This window comes from Mya arenaria, chromosome 15 (genome assembly GCF_026914265.1).
Source record: "Mya arenaria isolate MELC-2E11 chromosome 15, ASM2691426v1".
Lineage (NCBI taxonomy): Eukaryota > Metazoa > Mollusca > Bivalvia > Myida > Myidae > Mya > Mya arenaria.
Window position 1 is genome coordinate 54,651,707 of NC_069136.1, and position 20,698 is coordinate 54,672,404.

General features: G+C 33.7%; 1 protein-coding gene across 1 annotated transcript; it reads right to left on the minus strand.

Moving 5' to 3' along the window:
* Positions 1 to 13,276: 13,276 nt before the first annotated feature.
* LOC128220240 (monocarboxylate transporter 12-like) lies at positions 13,277 to 19,547 on the minus strand. The gene is made up of 8 exons (XM_052928547.1): positions 19,211 to 19,547; positions 18,075 to 18,231; positions 16,546 to 16,793; positions 16,135 to 16,278; positions 15,248 to 15,937; positions 14,927 to 15,148; positions 14,549 to 14,674; positions 13,277 to 14,170 (listed from the first exon to the last, which is right to left on the minus strand). Exons 3-6 carry the CDS (start codon positions 16,739 to 16,741, stop codon positions 14,937 to 14,939), a joined length of 1,242 nt encoding a protein of 413 aa, XP_052784507.1. The 5' UTR covers positions 16,742 to 16,793; positions 18,075 to 18,231; positions 19,211 to 19,547; the 3' UTR covers positions 13,277 to 14,170; positions 14,549 to 14,674; positions 14,927 to 14,936.
* Positions 19,548 to 20,698: the final 1,151 nt, after the last annotated feature.

Consider the following 20,698-nt stretch of genomic DNA (forward strand, 5'->3'; position numbering starts at 1 on the left):
AACAAGCGTTCGATCTTAACCACCTATATTAAAATTAAAATAATAAAGCAGTTAATAAAGTTTGCCCCTTTCGCCCGTCCAGACATCACTTTGTTAAGTGTACGATTTGGTTCCAGATCGGTGTTTTATTAAAAAATGTAGCAGCTCGGAAACTTCTATCGTGAAACGCTGTTCATAACCACCTAATTAAACAAGAATTGATTAGTGACAATGTCACAAGACACACAGAGTTGTTGTCTAAACATGGACAAGCTTCATCAAATATCACAGTCGTCTGTGGAGTTTTATGCCGTTGTTTCTCGTTTGTGGTTTGTATTTTTTTTTAGTTATATGTTTTCGGCGTTTACCTTGAGCCATTACACGGGGTTTATGTCTCAACTTTTGGCTACTGAGCTTATGTCTGTAGTTTTTCATATAAATATTAGCTTTAAATATACGATATCCGTTTCGCTTGATCCAACTCGTGGTTCAGATATGAATGCACGTGTTCTTACAACTTTTTGTGCAAAGAGGTTAACTAATATTCACACATGGTACCCTAAGGCGTTGTTTCCCGCTGCTAAAAATGTTAATATATGTGCAAATATCAAAGGGATATATTAATTGGCAATTTATAATTTAATACGTTATGCCATATAATATTACCTGTTCAGGAAATTTATAAAAGGAGATTATCCTGTCAGAGATGCAATTATACGGGCAGGCATGTACAGTCTCACTATAAAGTCCGAATGTTAATGATATGAAGGCGTAATATATTTATTTTTTTCAATTATATTCTTAAATGGATTTTCATCAAACATCGGTACCTGAAAGGTGGCGCTGTATTCAATAGGTCTTAGTCTCATTGTCAGCCCTTATAGTTCAGCGTAAAAGCGTCCTCTTCGGGTGTACAATGTCGCGTGTTCTAATCCCGGCCGTGTTAAACCAAAAGACGTTTCTAATATGGTACAAGTAGCTCCATTGCCTAGCTATTGCCATTCACAGAATAGTTATGGTGGAAAGACTGTGCTAAATTCTGGTTAAACCCAGGAAAGTTTCATTCCGTGTATCGCATTCGGAACTCCTTTGCCATTTATATCGAAAATGTTCTCTGATGTATTTGGACAGTTTACATTCTCAGAAATCGGTATGCTTAAGTCCTCTGCAAGTAGGTCGCGTTGTTACTATTTAGCAGTTAATCTTACTGACTTAACTAGCAGGTATCTTAATTATATTTGCAGTTATACACATCACTGGCAATCCATTGAAACTTAGATCAATAAATACAAGCTTAAACACTACATTTAATTAATAATATAATTCAAAAAATTTCATACTACTTCAACTGTTTAACTGGTCAAAATTCGTTGTGGTTTTCGATAAAAATGGCCGAGGAGTTCCGAATGTGTGTATCGGTGTTACATCGAGCACGCGAAAGAACCAAGCCGTCTCTTCAGAAAGTGCTAGGGTATAGCACCCGGCACTCTTGTATCTCACTATTTCTTCAAGTCTTTTCATTGCTGAAGTGGACAGGGAATTCAAACCATGCCACTTAAATATAATTTAAGTCGTATGGGTGGGGCAAAACCAATATGCAACCAATAGGCGCTGGCAGACCTTGTTTACTTTCTTTGTGATTAAAATGAGTAAAGATTACCTCATCCAAATAAGAAAATGAGTTAAAAATAAAAGAGTTACAATCAATTCAAAAGGGCCATCAGTTAACTTGATTATTACACTTTTTGAAACATTTTAGCCAAAAACATACATTTATTTAGTTAGGTTCGGATTAAAACGTTATAACGATTATTACCATATAAGTTGCTGGTCAAGGTCTTTCCGGTTATTGCCATATATGGTAATTTTTAGTGCGTTTATATAACTAAGCGGTATTTAGGTCACGTATACACTTGCTTTCGTCATTTGAGGTTGTTTGCCGGGCTATTACACAGCGGAAAACTGGTTTTCCCTTCCTCCCACCTTTTTATTGTTTTGTTTTTGCGTGCATACTCATTTTAGGATTATAATTTGAATTTTGAAATTATTCATAACGTTTGTGTATTGATTTATGATTTATGTTTGGCTGAAATTAGTGAAAAAAACATCCATGATTATCTTTTGTATTTTCAGAAAATCAAACATGATTATATGGTACTTCATAAAAGTCAAAACATTGTATCATTACGGTTTTAAAGTGATTGTGGTGTAGGTATTGTACTACTTACATTGTACAGTTGTTAAGTGATATGAATGTTTGTGTTGTTCTTCCTGAACTGCAGTAGACTCGTCCCTGAGATCCTGCATTATCAGGGAACAACTATGCAATTAACATTTAAACTTTGTTATCAGCGTTTAGAGCTCATACTGACTTAAAAAGTCACGTGTTTGCATAGACGTTCGGATGACACCCTTACAATGTAAACACATTCAAATGTACCATTTACATCAATGGCAGATGGAAACACTCAACACATACTAGCATGGTGTTCTATTTTTAATAATTACTGGTGAATGACGGGTCACGTGTAGAAAAACTACGAAGAACATTGCTAAACAAAACATAATTTAATATAAATCTAAATTGAAATAATTAAAATGTTTAGAACGAAATGGTTTTACAGAAAGTTTGACCACGGTGCTTAAGTAAGCAAATATAAAATATTTTCGAAAATTTGAATTACACACATGAACACTTGAGTTATAAGGGTCCATAAATATAACTTAAACAGAACAATAAAGGACCAAAATGTTTAGATCGGTAGCACGAGGTCTTTTTCACTAGACCACTGAGAATCACAAGCAGATTTAAACCCGCGGGGTCTGAATTGATTGACGAGGTCTTAACACTAGACCACTGAGGATCGGTAGCAGGTTTTGAAACAGGGAGGTCTGAATTACTAGATGAAGAAATATTGCAGGGGAAGTTGTTCAAATGTATATGTTTATGTATCACATTAAGAGGACGTTCAAATTCTTGGCAACTGAGCTTGTTTCTGTTTTTCATATAAATACTGAACACAAATTTGCTGTTTCTTAATACACTTTGCTACCACGCGGTTAAAAATAAGTGCCATCAGTAATGTGTTTTTTATTATTAAAAACTATCATAAGAAACGCACGCAGTCGTAATTGGGACTTTAAAATGTAACTCACAACTTCATGTTTCGATTTTGAAAAGATATTATACTTTACATAAATCTGTCCCTTCATTGTAGTTATAAAGTTTATGTCCGTATAGCTTTGTATTTAAATAAAATTCCATTCTTATGACGTCAATAGTCGATAAACAAATTATTGTCAGTCCGGACCTGTCCAAAATATTTTATGGACCGCTGACATCATTTAACTGTTGAGTGTGGCTTTGCGTTTTCACAACTAAGAAAAATTGTTGCAGTTAGACATGGCTGGCATCATTTGCTTTGTTAAATAAATCACTACAAAATTGCTAAAAATGGTTAAATAAAATGTTTGGTATAATATAAGAAATACAACCCACCACTACTATCCATATGTAATTATAAGGACCAGCAAGTCAGCCCCCAAAAATGGATGGGTCTCGGCCTGTCTTTTGAGACATTTCAAAGAAATGTTGAGATATAAGGACGGAATGAAGCATTTTATGAACTAGATTATCGTTTAATTAAAAGGAAATAAATCCGTGATTAGAAAACTTAAAAACAAAAATGTATGCTGGATAAGATCAAATGATAATTTTAAATGTGGCCATGCGGTGTTAATGTCATGTCTTGATAAGTTGTCTAAATAAGAAACTTTAACACTACTGCGACAACAACTGTCTATGTGTAAATTTAGAAAACAATAAACATTACCACATTCTCCAGAAGAGGCCAGACTTGCAGTAAAAAGTATTAATATAATAGTAAAGAAACAAAGCATTTACGAGCAACCTTAGAATATCTAGGAATTTTATTCTCATCATCCTATGAGACTATATAGGACTATAAATACCGCTTCTTCAATAACACGTTAGCCAGAGATTGACGTTTTAAAACTTACTGAAATATCTTGCAAAAAAGCTACATGTCAGATTTTTTAAAATGTGTTCAAGGAGTTTACAAAAGCAACAAACAAAAGTGTTCGATGGAACCATGTCGATTTCTACTGTATATTGATATAGAAACAAGCACTGTAATATATTTCTATTGAATATTGTCATCTGGTACTTATAGCTTGTTAAAAAGTGGTGTTGTAAATTGATACGTTGAATAGTCTGGACTGCTAGTTTACATTATATACTAATCATATCGGAAATACCAGGCAACATCATCCATGATAAGCATTTGTACAAAACCGTGGAACAATACATCTATCTAGCTATAAAAACATTTTATGAAGTTGTTGATTTAAAGTGGAACCTTAGCTTACATTTTATTTAAAATTAATTATTTCTCAAGAACCATAGTTTTATGTCAGATAAAATATTTTGAAAAGACTGTCTATGCATAAATTAAACATGAAGCACACTTTTCTTCATGTACGGCTTATACTTGACAAAGAATATTGTCAAATGCTAAAAGTGTCCAAATTTGCGCAGACTTTAAACTTCTAACCATCATCAGACAAAAATAAGTAATGAAGATAAAGCTGTAATCACCCAGTTGGCCAATCTTTAAGTTAAGATCCTGTTTGATTCAACTACGTTCTGAGCGCAAGTGCAGTTATTTTATCCACATGTACGCACAACAGGTGAGATACTATAGTAATGTAGTGTAGTCCTGAATTTGTATGGAACAGTTTGTTGAACTAGTACATAGTACATACAACATCGTACTTTAAATAATAAAATGATATTATACCTCACGTGACCTGCCCATGTTAAGTTCTCAAGTACCCATCATGGGCATTTTCGTACTGCCACACACTGAGAATACCGTTTTGACTGGTTGACATGATACTGTCACATAGCACGCGTGTCTAAAAATAGGCATTTTTTTGGTTTCCCACGTCTGAGGTGGTAAGCACTTATTAAAAATGTTGTAAATCTGGTACCTTCCGGTGTTTGCAATATTTCCAAACGACATTTGCAGAATAATGTAAGCTAGTGTAAACAAACAGTTTGTGCAGAGGATTTGTGTACTCTAGACGATGCAAGAACTCTAGCAAGACAAAGCGGATCGTTAACTGAAGTGTCAAACTGTTCAGGACTTATTGGGGGCAGAAAACGCCAACTTCGAGGAGATGCCGAAATACGCGCTCAATAATCATTTACGGATGTTCTTTGAGTCTAATCGTACAGTAAAAGACGAAGAATTAAAAAAAATCCACTATTCACTCTGTGAAGTATGGCCTATCAAAGTACCTGAAAGAGAAATGTCGTATCGATATTTCAAAAGACAACGACTTTGTGACTGCAATAAAAACCTTCAATGCGAAATTAATGGCTTTGCAGAAAAGGGAAAAGGTTCGGTTGTACACAAACCCCAGATCGCAGACCATCATATGAAGAAGCTGATGGACCCTGCCAAGGTTGCCTTCAACGTTAACACACCATGCGGTTTACAAAATAAGGTAGGATCAAGGGTCAAGTAAATTGGTTGTCAAATATTACCCTATGACTTTTTTCAAAACTTTGTATTGAAAAGGATAGTTGTTGTTGGAGTTTTAAGTTAACCGAATAATACCAAGCATGGGAGTCAAACCTGTAATTTCCTACTTGCAAGTCATGCCATCGCTGGTTCATTAACTGCAGAACTAAGCTTTTCGGGCAGCTGATTCACTTTAGTGTTTTCCCTATACAGGGTGAGGAATCACGTGACTTCAACGGGGTTCTCACATGTGTCATCACGGTTCAAACCCGATGTAAACAAGCAAGAAAGTGACAGTAATTCCTAAATAACTTTATTTAAAGAAAAGATAAGAAAATATTTCTTAGCCTATAAAAGACTATGATAATTTCTGCTTCTACACTTACAAAATATTTTAGATTTGCTTGTATTTTAACGATGCAATCATTGGCCAAAATTTCAACTCGACGGAATTTTGCAGAACGATGCTACGCTGTGTGCGCCGTGATTCTTTGTTTTGTACATATTTCTTAGTCATTTGTTATAGTTAAGAAATCAGACATGCGTTAAAAAGTTAGTTTTGCTCATTACTTTCATAAAACGAATTGTTCGTTAAATGTTATTTTAGTTTTTTTTCAATAAATATCAAATTTTCAAGAAGTGCTGTTGTAAACGTGAATGGTTTATGTGCTGTCGTTAATGTGAACTTCTCATCTAAATAAAGCTGACTATGTTAAATCGGTATGCTTAACAAACTTATCATAACATGCTTAGTTATTCTATTTTATTGTTTGTATTGCCCTCTAATTTGTGACGAGAATGTACACAACCTAAAACTCTTATTCATGGTATGATTTTACACCAATTTGATTGATTTGAAAATGTTCAATTTATGTTGCCTGAACGCCATCAAAAGAAGACTTCCAAATACTCAGTATCCCTCTGTAGTTTCACCAAATGTTAACAAAGATGGATTAATGGATGAAGTAAAAGATACACTAAATGGAAGGCAAAATACACTTCGGCCAAGCCCGTCTCATGTAAGGTCCAAAGTGAAAGAATTCAACAGCCAAGAAACAACAAATAACCATTCAATAACAAAATCGCCATTCCTTAAGGTTAATCATAAAACTGCCCACGCTCCAGTTAAATCCCATGTTTCGAAAATGGTAAATATATCTTTATCCATAAGAAATCAGGAAATAATAAGAAGCACTGACAAAGAAATTGACTACCATGAAAATGACCTTCATTCGTAAGATGATAATTTGAATGTTGCATGGCCTTTCGTGTAATTTTTTTTATCCCAATCCGAGCTTAGCGTGTTATTCGGAAACAAGGTTACAAAGTTTTCACTTTTCAAATAATACCATATGACACTGTTTCCATTGTGCTGCAGACGACGGTCTTTAACAAGGGAGGCAAGTATACATGTGATGACATTGGAATGGTAGTTCATTGCGGATATTTTTTATCTGTAGCCATGAGCACGATAAGGATGTCCAGCGTGGCCAAATAATTGAATCTACTTATCTGGGGAGAGAGAAAATGAAAGCTTTAAAGCTGCACTCTCACAGAATGAACGTTTTGATTTTTTTTTGGAATGAGCCAATTTTTGCGAAAATCCATGGAATTTAATTATATAAGACGGCTGACAAAACATTAGCTCGCAGAGTTTTATATATAAGTTAAAAATATTATGTTTTATGCATTTCCTTGCCATAAAAGCCATAAAACATTTATCTTGAACGAAAATATGAACATCTACGATCTGATTTTTTGTCAGCAATCTTATATCATAGGTTTGCAGATATTCACGCACAATTTTGTTTTTCCATGACAAAAAAATAAAAAAAAGTTGTAAAAATGGTATATCTGTGAGAGTGCAGCTTTAATGCCACAGAAGAAAATATCACCAACCAGACACCTAAAGTGGAATCACAAGCCTCGAGTTGTGATAATAAAGTTTCATAGTTTATTCAAATGCATCAAGGCCATAGGCCCATGAACATACATCAATGTTATTCATTTAAGGATTGATTCTTATTATTTGTGCGTTCATGCAGTATGAACGCTCGGCCGCGATTTTGCATATTTTGCAAAAACCGCTAGCGCGGTTTATGCAAAATATGCAAAATCGCGGCCGAGCGTTCATACTGCATGAACGCACAAAAAATAAGAATCAATACTTATATTTACATTTTCCCTTTTTATTTGTTATGTTTTTTCGACCTTAGTCTGTTTGAGAATAAGTCTTTGATTACAACAAAGGGGAACAAAACGTAAAGAGCGAATGTAAATGGTAAGAGCACTTGTCGCCCTTGGTATTTTAGCTATGCATTCTTATTATCCTCCGCATAATAAATAGTCCATAAGTTATTAACAGAAATAAATAAATAATCAAAGAATTTTTTTAATCATTTGGTAGTTTCTGTAGAATATGTGGAGAGTTATTATGATTTTTGTTGTAATATGTTCATTTTAATCAAGATAATTTTCAACATTTTAACTGAAGTTTTACATATGCATGACCCATGTGAGTGGGCATTTAAAATGTGTTCATGTTGATTTAATGGATAACTTCCAGTTCAAGGTAATTATAGCGTGTTTTTTTTTGTCTTTTAACTTTCGCAAAGTGTTGAAGTGTTGTGATGTGCTAGTCTTCTCGAATTGTCAATATTAAGACGTTTGTTCGAACTCGCGAAAATACATCACACCTTGGCAGTCTCCAATCTTTTCATGTATTTAAATGTAGACGAAGATATCGACTAATTATATCGTTGAAAGAAAATAATTGTCTGAATCCGATAATGGATCATACATTTGTCCTAGAAAGAAATCGCCAAACTCATATAAATCATCAGCCATGTTCGATTTGACAGTTGTTGCAGACGAACCGTAGTAAAAACTGTGTCAATTTTAACTTGTTTTTTTTATTATTTGTTCAATGCGTGTTCTTTTATTATCAAATGCAAAGTAATGCATTTTCCAAATGAAATTTCTAGAAAATAATGTCTTCTATTTAAATTTTTCGTAGAACATCAAAATAAAAATGTAAACAAGCAGGCATTCAACAGCACATGTGCCATGCTATATTTAGCAGTGAAGTAGAGACTTGCTTTGTTGCCAATCTCCGCCTACAAAGGTCACGAAAGGTCGACCAGTTCATGCAAAATGAACTCAATTTTTATCGTTCAGAAAATCCAGTTCGGATGTAAATATAATAATATAATTAAATGCACTTCGTCGATAGATCGTAGGTTACAAAACATATTAATACACGTGTACTTATCTTTACTAACAAGGTACTTTCGAAACACAAAATTAACATAGACAGTACACATAAATATAACCATAGTGAGGTGACAGTGGTTACACAGATCATTTAAATGAGTTATTTAACATCATTTACATCATTATGAATACAACAGGGACTCTCAATTAAAACGTGTTGTGGATAAACATTGCTAATTTCCTTTGAATAGTCTTATTGGTATTTGTAAGAGTTCAACAAATTTGGTTATATTTGGTCTATTTGTATGTAATGTCATTTTAAATAACCTAAGTACATTCAAAAAGTAATCAAATTCATCTACTATTTTATTGCAAAGTTGACTTTTCCTTTCATATTCAGATATAGGAGTAGGTTTGTGCCATCTACCGGCCTCAATCTCGCACGTCAATGCTTTCCTAAATTTATCTATATTAACAACACATAAAAATGGCTGTAACTTACAGTCTGCGAACAATACAAACGTTTTGGCTCTAGATGAATGAATAAATTCAGCAAACCATTTTTGTACATATGCATTTTGGTCTCTGTTTCAGTTCACATATAAATATATATTAAAATAACCAACACTTTGAAATAACCACGCATCATAAAATCCTAGTGATTGTAATATATCTATAATAACTAACAATTGGCAATCTTTCTAAATCTCTATACGATTTGTTTTAAACAGCTTTAAAGCTGCACTCTCACAGATTAAACGTTTTGACCACCTTTTTTATTTTTGTCTTCGAACGAGCCATTATTTTCGAAAATGCATGGAAACCAGTTATATAAGACTGCTGACAAAAATCAGATCGCAGATTTTTATATTTATGTTCAAATATTGATGTTTTAAAAATTATCCATTTTTCTTAAACCGTAAGTAACGGTTTAAGCCATTAAACATTAACTTTCGAACGGAAATATGAAAATCTACGATCTGATCTTATGTCAGCAATCTTTTATCATTGGTTTGCAGATATTTACGCAAAAATTCCAACACAAAAAAATAAAAAAAGTTGTAAAAACGGTTTATCTGTGAGAGTGCAGCTTTAACATATTTAATATCATCACATTGTGAAATCTTTAACAAATAATTAATCACATTTACTATTCCTATAATTTGTATTCTAGTATGGTATTCTACCAAGTTCTCTATACACAAAACTGTTCTCATTGTGGGTTTTAACACCCAGTATTTCTTTACAGAACTTGGAATAAACTATTTCTAACTTAATGCTATCTTGTAGACCCAAAACTTCACAACCATATATTAAACCAAGATATATGTATTTATCAAACAAAGATAAATAATGGCATGTTGCTATACCAGGAAATTTAACTAGGTCTAAATTATGCTTGTAAAACGTCTTCATTGCTTGTCCTGACCAATTGTCAAACGTTGTGCTAAATGACCCACCAGTGTTAATTTTATTCCTAGATAGGAAAATTTATTCACAATTTCTAACTCAAGTCTTTGATACAAAAATATTAAATTTCGCCTAATGTTTCAGCTTTTTAAAAAAAAATATTACCTTTGTTTTATTTGCATTTACACTAATATTTATGTGAAAAACGTTCTGTAACTATTTATTACAGTAATGTTTTAACAACAACAGGTTATTTTCACTTTCAGATTCTGATAAAATAAAGTGCCTTTTATACGTTTTCTTTTTGAAACAAAAACTACAACTATTTTAAAAACACAGATAGTTTTGTCATTTGTGTGCACATTTCCGATGTATAATGTATTCAAAGTTGTTCGAAGGCCATGCCAAACAACAATGGTATATGATTATATTTATGTAAACAACAACACGACTTTACTTATCTAATATGCAAACATATATCAAAGAAATTGTTATTGCATCCACTACATCCATAACTTCCAAAACGGGTTGATTTTTTTCCATTATGAACGCGGCGTTTTGAATCATTTCACTCAAAGGGTTTGTCATATATCATGAATAAGAAATAAGTAGTTTATAATGACGTCATATACAAATAAAATGGATCCAACTAGCAACACATGAAATCATTATTTCTTCTATCCAATAGTGTAATGATTAATTGTACATTAAAACGTAGTTCAATCACTTCTTGACTGTTGACTTTCTTTTACCGGAGGATGTACATGGAACGGAGTTGGCTGGAGTATATCTTGTCTTCCATTTGAATGTACTCAACACTGCATCAATTGAATTTATCCATCTTTTTCAACATTTAGTGAAACATATGAGCGTTGACCCCGTCTCTTACAGAGGGACAATGGATAATTTAGACGTATCACCATGACGGCCTACCTAGAATGTAAATTTAACATTTTAAAATCGATCAAATGGATGGATTTATATTCATTTCATGAAAGAAATGTCATTTGGAATAATAGTTCAATGTTGAATGCATTATCGCCACAGTTGAGTGAGTAGTTGAAATTACTTATTAAATAAAATAAGCATGTTATGAGAAGATATCACGTTAACAACAGCAAATATAAAATCCACGTTAACAACAGCACTTCTTTCAATATCGATATTCATTAAAAGAACTAAAATAAATTTTACAAAACAATTCGTTTAATGAATGAAATGAGTAAAATTAGCATTTTAACACATGCATGAGTTCTTAAATATTACTAATTACTAAGGTATGTATACAAAACAAAGACTCACGGCGCACACAGAGTTGCAACGTTCTACAAAATCCCATCGATTCGAAATTTTGGGCAAGGATTCCATCGTTAAAATACAAGCAAATCCAAAATATTTAAAATTTGTAGAAGCATATAATAGCATAGTGTTTAATAGGCTAAGAAATGTTTTCTTATCTTTTCTCTCAAAAAAGTTATTTATAAATTGCTGTCACTTTCTTGCTTGTTAACATCGGTTTTGAACCGTGGTGACACATGCAAGAACCCCGTTGAAGTCACGTGATTCCTCACCCTGTATAGCCCTTTTCTAGAACATTTATTATATCTAGTCTGAACGATATCATTTCTACAATACAATGAAGTTGCATGAAAACTTGCCCTGACAGTACACTATTTATTTTCAATGCTAGGTTTTGTTTGACATCATGTATTATCCTTGTCGACGAGGACGGGAAAACCTCAGGGAGATGAAGAAGACTACATTTGCGGTGGAGGTGCATTCTTCCGGACGAGAATATGTCCGCCAGATTATGGACGAGGCTGACAAAAACCATGGGTGAGAAAATAACTCTTTTTATTTATTTATCAAATTAGAATCTGCTAATCCAATAACTTTCAAATGATCAATTTGTTCAATATTAGTGTGGAAATAGAATAACACTTTATAAAAATTGTCAGCGTCAATTTAAAAGATCAGTTCAAATATAAAAGACAAAGTTAACGGAATGTCGTCAACTTCAGTAAAACTCATTAAGCCATGACGTCACACAATATATATATGACATTGTGTTAAAGTAAAATGGTATTCGTGAGGCATTACACATTTTTTCAACTGACAATATGTGTTTGCATTTTCAGTGTTGATTCAACACCTGATGACACAATGGTGAAGCAAGAATGTATACCCGGCCAAGTGATTTGTGTCCAGTGAAGAACTTCAAACGGTATATGAGTAGACTTCGTCCAGACCTCGATGAAGTGGCAGTGGCCACGAGACAGTTTCAACAAAACTGATGACTTGGGGAAAACTTACTTGGTGTTTTGATGGGTCAGATATCGAACACTGCAGCTCTGTCGCAAAAATACCCAAACCACTGTATAAGGGCTACATCCATTTCCGCACTTGATATAGCAGCATTCGAAGCAAGGCAAATCATCAGAGTAACTGGCCACAAATCAGAAACATCAATCGAAAGCTATGCATCCAGGCTGACTGAGGGTACAAAGCGAGAGATGTTGGATGCGCTAAGCATTGCATTTCTTGGCGCAGAAGTGCTCCCGTGACGTCAGATATTGTTCCCGAATTGTCTGATCTTGATCAAATACTTTCAGCTAAAAATGACTTTTCAGAAGCAAGCCTTCCCATTCCTACATCAGAAGCTGACATGACAACCTGTGGTGTTCTGGATCCATCGTTTGTAACCACTAATGTAAGTGTCGACAACAGCACGAATAATGTACATATCGTTCCTGGATCGCCTCAGATAATAAACATCCCTTATAGGGTTGGTGAACAGGCATACTATAATGTAACGCCTCATATGAACAACTGAAATGTTCAATTCCATTTCCATGAAAGATAAGCCTGTCAGTGTTGACCTATTTATTTTAATGGTAACTTAAAACAGTTTCAACTTTCAAGTTTCCAGTCAAAACGGACAAATAATTGTGATTTGTTGTTTCCACTTTTGACTGCTGTGTATTATTAAATCGCTATTTTCACATAAATACCATATACTGTGTGAAAACAGGAATTTAAACTGCACTCTCACAAAGTGACAGTTTTTACTCTCTTTTTTTAGTTTTTATTTCAGAATCAGCTGGTTTTGGTAGCAATGCCTTAAATGCAGTGATATAAGATACCTCACAATAGAACAGATCTCATTTATTTGGAAAACCGCCAAAATTACATTTTTCTTAAAGCTTCAGTAGAACTTTTAGCCATAAAACATCAATTTTCGATCGCCAATATGAAGAACTGGAATCTGATATTTCATCAGCAATCTTGTATCATTAGTTTCAATACATTTACGCATAAAATGCCTCATTCTAAGACAAAAAAAACGGTCAAAACGGTCAATCTGTAAGAGTGCAGCTTTAACTATTCTTATTAAATGTGGTTATTGTTTAAATGATATTTTGTTTTAAAATTTATGTCAGTGAATATGCTGATTTGTTGTACAATCTGTTATTATCAATACATGTTGTGTCTTTTGTTACATTTTTAGATCTATTGTTACTGAAATAATTACAGAACTCGAGGCCTCGGGTAACAGTATTTCCCTCATGTTGACAATATGTACTGTCACACTGGAAGCCATGCAATATTTATATAATATTCAATGTTGTTCTAATGTAACTGTTACTGGTATGTTCTTATAAATATGTTTTGGGATTTATTTATAAACATGAAACCGATTAAAACTGCATACATCGTCATACCATACATGATATAAATAATGCATTTATCAACTAGCACACCTTTCAGTAAGAATATGATCAATAACGAATATGATCAATCTTTATAATATAAAACAAATATTGTAATGATAATATTTTTAATAAAACAGTTTGTCAGAACTCACATAACACCGGAATATTGTTGTGTGTATTGCTACTTTAAAGCAGACTCTTTTTCAACTAAAGGAATAATACATAAGATGGCGCCACTTGCTGCTATAGTTACGCCTGCCCCAACGTAAGGAACCAAGTAACTTCCTGAGATGTCGTAAAGCCAACCTGGAAAATAATGACAAATACATCGGAAATACATATGTAGTTCTTTTATAATTTGCTTAATATATCGCTATCAACGGGTAGAAACCAACCGATATGTATGCTCATGTCCACAATAGCTTATTTTGGTGATATCGGGTATAGGTTTGTTTTTGGATGTTATATTCGACTTACTGTTTTCAAAAAAGAATGTTTGTTTGTTGATAATCCTTTTTAAGTGCTAATTTTCAAGACTATATAATATGTAAATGATCTGTTTGTCAGCATGTAAATAGCCTAACATTTTTTTTAAGTATTTAGGGTTACGATGATCTGTCACATTGACGCTCGTGTGTTTACATGGAAATGACTTGTCTGACTTTTTATCAGAATAACACAAACCAGCTATCGGTGGACCGGCGAGCACTGCTATTCCTGAGCTAAAGCTTATCATTCCAAAAGCGTCTGACAGCTTCTCAATGCCGACAATATCTATCAGTAATACTGAGGTGAGTGAGACAGTTCCGCCTGGAAAATGAAAATCCAGTTTGACACAATCTTTACTTTAAAACCCGAATAGATAAATTCTTGTTTATACAACTGTTGGGTATTTACAGAAATAGAAAAACAAAAATGAAAAATGCAGTTCCATTATAAGAAAATCCTTTTGACGCTTAAAAATCACATCTTGCATTTTAGGGTAATATACATAGTTCAACGGCACTTATGAAGGATTTACACCGTTCCATCCTTTTGCAATTTCTGTGAAAAAACACGCACCACTGAACGCTCAAAATAAGGCCGAGTATACGACAAGAGACCAGAAGGACGTCATAAAGGATGCAACCACAGTGGAACAGCCGCAGATAACAAGAGCCGTGTTGCATAAAAAGAGCCGATTGACCCACTTCCGGTCCGACAGGAAGCCAAACAGGACACGTGCAACCGTGTTGGTAATACCAACTATCGAGAGAAGCCAGGCAGCTTCCAGTTCGTCAATACCTGAAAATTACAAACGATACTCAATGTACGTTCTTTAAACGTTTGATCAATGAAACTATATTTATTCTTTATGCATTTATATTAAATTATACAACTTACCAAATTCTATGGCGGTGTCTGGAAGGTATATATATGGAACATAATATCCGAGATTCTTCAAGAATGATGATACCATAAACAGATTAAAAGGCACAAGCTTAAATATACCAAAATCAAAATGTCGCCTAAAACTGGCAATACATCGTAAGATCGGATGAGTCCATGAACACGTGGATTTCCCCTTGTCATTTATTGACAGATCAGTACTGGTTTTCTTGGTCGTACAAATGTGACCATTGTAGTCATTTTGCTCTAAAAGGCCTTGTTTTTCAGGTAGGGTAACAATTATGTCAGTGGATATGTTTGAGGTATGATCACAGAATGTCTTTATTGTCGGACTCTTTGGCCGTAGTTCGATAAAAGCGTCGTTGCTAGGTTGGCTTTTTTCGATATGTGCACGCCTATTTACTGCAGTTTCCTGTTCAGATTTCTTTTCGTTATCAGTCTCTCGTTTCTCCAGAGGTAAAAGCACAAGACTACAGGCGATGCAGTTAAGAAGCAGTCCAGCATGCACTAAAATTGCCCCTTGCCAAGCGTATTTCTGAACAAGTAGACTTGTAACTGGGCTAAATACGAAAGTTCCTATTCCAGAACCGCTGACTCCTATTCCTGTTGCAAGTGCTCGTCGTTTGTCAAAGTACGACGCTACACAAACAATCGATGGTAGGTAGATAAGCCCGTAGCCAATTCCTAGAAACAAATAGTAACAATAAACAAAACGTTTGACGAAATATCATATTAATAAAACGATGACAACTAAAGAGTTAAGCTCAGTAGTCAAAGATTACAAAGCCTAGTTTACATAGCATTATCTTTTATAATAAAACTTATACCATAACTCAAAAAGGGGCATTCTGTTTTCAAACCTTCTTTGGGAAAGTACTCACCGTTAAGAAATCCTAATGAGAAATACAAGAACTGCAAACTTGAAGCAAACACACTGATGAGATGACTGGCAGATGTTATCAAGGCCCCGGATATTGCAACCGATCTGCATCCAAATTTGTTGACAAGCATTGACACGATTGGACCTGAATGTAGGTATCAAAATTAACTAGTTTATATTCCGTATGATTGCCAGCACGCTAGTTAGCCCAATGTTCGGAATGAGTCCAAGCCCTAGTCTTTATATCAAAGAAACAAAGCTTGTCCGTGCAGTTACATTCGAAGAAGTTCGAGGGGGTTTATAAAACGAGCTTGGATAATTAACTGACTGAGTACGTAAGCTCATAATAAAAAATAAATGTCGACACTATAAGCACATTAATCATGCCCGTATAGATACGCATTTTACTAACCTATTAGAAAGGTAATACTTGTGCATATTGATGCAATGAAAGCCGTACTACCCCTTGACGAACCGAAGTACTCAAGAAGCTCTACATTGATGACGCCGAATGAATATAACAGCCCGTCTGTAATGAAACCAATGAAGAATGTCGCAGCGCACACTACCCATCCCCATCCTCCGTCAGGTGCCCGTGACGTCACCATGCCTGCACGGTTGTTAATTCGAATTATTAATCACCGTTCTTGAAGAACCAATCTGAATTCACCAGTAAGCATTATATATATATATACTATTAAGTAAGAAATGTAAAATTTTGGCTTAAAAAATCGGATTGGCGTGTTAATTAGAATATATAAATCATGCATTATGAGCAAGATTTTAACGAATGTGAACATGTTTAATCGAGAACAAGAAGCATGCGTCTTTCCGAAAGCAAACTTAAATAGAGTCATTGGGATACTTAACATGATTAAATCACAGATACCTTTATAATGTGTTTCTCAGAGAAACTAAGGCATTAAAATGGTCAACTGTAGTTTCATATAACAATGAAATGGAAATGTATTGTATCCGATCGACGATTACCTTGTCATTTTAACGTGCAATTGGCGATAATTAGATGGCTGATTGACAAATATAACTTTGGCTATATTTGTAATGGTATTGCTTTCTGATATCCACTAGTTGAAGAAATGACCAAAAATGCATTATATTGTTTTCAATCTCTACTTTACATGCAATCGGACCGAAATTAGCACTTCTTCAGTCTGTAAAGGCACAAGAATTTTTTGGAATATAATTTTGCTACATAGTCTTACTCCACAAATTGATAATTGGATCCGCTTTAGGTGTTACCAAATCGTTTTAACCCCTCGCACTTAAAAACATGGAGAAACCTCAATTAAACCCAGTTCCGGATGCAAACGTGAGGCAGTAAACTCTTCCAATTGGTTAAGGAATCAAATCCACCCCAAACCAACATCCGAATCTAGACTTTGAGCAATCAGAAAGACAAACAAGGAGAACCCGCTGCCAGAAAAGTTTATTCGTCTTGTGATAAGTCATTTGACAAATATGAGGACATGCGTCTGGTTTTGACTGATAGTATTGACAGTATTAAGAATGGTAACCAAGAAACCGTTACAGACATGTCTAATGCTAGTATCAATGAAAATATTAACACTACAACGGTGGCAGTATGAAACAAAAGCCAAAATACTACCCAGTCAATATCAGGAGTGTCCCTGATCAATGTACACCACAGCAGCAATAGCAGAAGTAAATCTCTCAACAACACCTGATTATGCAATCCCCAGTCCAAATGGGGTCGCCAATGATAAATTTAATACTCGTTTATCAAACATCGAACTTGTTTGAGACTTTATCATCAATGCTTCTCCTCTAAATGCTAATCCGAAAATTTTGAAATTGTGTCAACAGTATGGTCTCACTCAATGAATTGATGAGCCAACTCATTTCACAGAAAGCTCATTGTCTATAATTGACTTGGTATTTCTAAAAACACTAGATGCTTACTTCCCAGTGGTGATCCCTTGTTCGACCACTAATTACGATTCCATTCCTTTACTCACTTTACATATCCTTGAAGGTGCTAAAGATTCATTCAGGCCTTCTGTCTAAATTACATGCTATTGGTGTCCGTGAAAATATGCTTCTTTGGCTTAGTAGCTGCCTACAAAATAGATAACAAAGAGTAACACTTCAAGGTTCGACTTATTCCCTTTGTCCTATCAAAGCAGATGTACCCATAGGTTCAATATTATGTCCACTGATCTTTGTCGTATACATTAACGACAAAGTTCGTGATATAGATGCGTCAATTAGTTATTTCGCTGACGACACCAGTCTATCCTTGGTTGTTGATATTCCTGATGATGTTGCTTCTATTCTTAATTCTGACCTCCGAAAAAAAAGTAAATGGGCGGATACCGGATATAAACTATTTAAAGGCTCTACCCATCCAGGAAACCCTTATTTATGCATAATGAACTTGTGTGTTGAAATCATTGTTTACATTTAGACACGTACAAAAAAACATTTATTTAGTTTTTAATAATAAGAATTTACACAACTATTTATCTATTACTTCAAACAATGTTACTATATCAAACTAGAAACTGCATACTATATGTACAATGTCTCATCTTTAACAAACGTGTAGCTATTCAATCAATTCTCGTGAAACTTGACTTGTTCTATCCTTATGTATGGTATCTGAATTTGTAATGTGATGAAATATTGCTTTTTCTTTAAATGTTTACTATGTTATATGTACAGGAATATAATTAACATTTAATCGCATCTGCAAAATCATAATTCTACAAAGTGCATTGGCTAGTTACTTTAGTGCAATTTGGGAATCTTATCTAAATTCCTTTTTTATTTAAGTAAATGTTTTGTCATAAAGCACTCTTATTAAAGTACACAGTAAATGTACATGGTAATGTTGAAATAAAAACTTGTCTGTTATAGATATATTTTAACTATGTAGATCTGGTACCCTGACAAACTTCTAGATATATTAGTATAAAAAATCAAATTTAATGTACAAACATACTTATGCATGTTAAAATGTTGTAACAACTGCCATGTTTTCATTCACAATAACAGTTATTTTACTGAGATGATGTTAATCATAAAGTTCTATATACCTGCCTTATCTAGTTTACTGCAAGTTTTTCCAGGCTGCTATAAGTACATGCATGTATGATGTATACATGTACGCTCAAATGAACAAATACACCTAAACGAAATTATATTGTAGAAATTTCTCAACAACTTGTGCACGAATTGTAAATCCACAATTAAACTTTAGATGTGCAATCATTTTTAATATTATTATTTTATTACACAGCTTGAAATATTCTCCTTTGTATCGCTTTTCAATCACAATTCTACTTTATTTACTCATTCACTTGTAAAACTCTTAACGACATTTACATAACATCACAAGATTATATCCAAATCATGTAATTGACAAATCAAGGAAACCAAGCTATACAGCATAAGTCAGTCTGAAAATGCGGTCTTCGGTTGATTTTATCACTGATAACAATGATTCGATCGATATCAGCGCGCGCTTAAAGATTTACAGCGATGCGGTATGGAGTGAAATGTGTATGCCTTCACAATAATGGTCATTACTTAAGTATTTAAACTTAAAATTTTTACAATTTATACACCGATATAAAGCTGAATAAATTACCTTTACTTTGATATAATATGCGCTAACAAAAAAATACTTGGCGTTAAAACGGCGAGTTAAACAGATGCGTTAAATGAAAGTCGTCAATATTTGACCGCCAGTGCAGGTTTAAAAACCAGGAGAGGTCTAACGAAAATCATAATTTATTTAGTTTTAAACATGAGATTTTATCAGTTTATACATCGATATAAAACTGAATAAATTACCATTCATTCGACATAAATGCACTAATGAAGAAAGATAGATAGATAATTCTTTATTTCCTCCTTCGAAGAAGAGATTGAACATGGCATTACATAATACATATACATATACATATCTATAAGTGTGATCGAGTATGTACATATATACATGGAGCATAGTTGTATGACTTAATTACATGTGATTTATAAGGCAATGATAATATAATTCCAATGTCTATAAGTAAATAAATTTACATGTGTGTACAAGTACTTATGATTAAACAATACATATATAGATTAAAGGAAAATAATTGCGATAGTTAATTCGTGTTGCCATTATTACTACATATGGCATAACTCAAGTGCAAATTATGATTTTCTAAAATTATAAATATTTTTAATGCCAATAGCCTAATGCCTAATTCAGCCGAAAGCGAAAATGATTAGACAGTGTATTATTATTTATTTTTTTATTTTTTTTATTTTTGTTCACAAAGAAAACGTGCCAATTTCATGTTGTCTAATTGAGACGAAAGCGAAAGAAATTAGACAAATGTTTGGCTCACACATAATTGATAATAATTTATGATAAATATTGTTGATGAGTAAGAATTCTGACAATCAGGCGCAAAATTGACACAGTTGAATGCTGCGTGAATGTAATGTCCTAAATCTGTTTAGGAACACACACGGTTTAACAAGTAAATGCGAATATCTTGTAATGACCTTATACAGAGATACCCGTAATTCAT

Coding starts and splice junctions, on each gene's coding strand:
- LOC128220240 (XM_052928547.1), bottom strand. CDS start 16,741: ATGGTGACGTCACGGGCACCTGACGGAGGATGGGGATGGGTAGTGTGC. Junction 16,279..16,545: donor AAGTATTACCTTTCTAATAG/GTTAGTAAAATG, acceptor ACCTACATTCAG/GTCCAATCGTGTCAATGCTT. Junction 15,149..15,247: donor AGACACCGCCATAGAATTTG/GTAAGTTGTATA, acceptor TGTAATTTTCAG/GTATTGACGAACTGGAAGCT.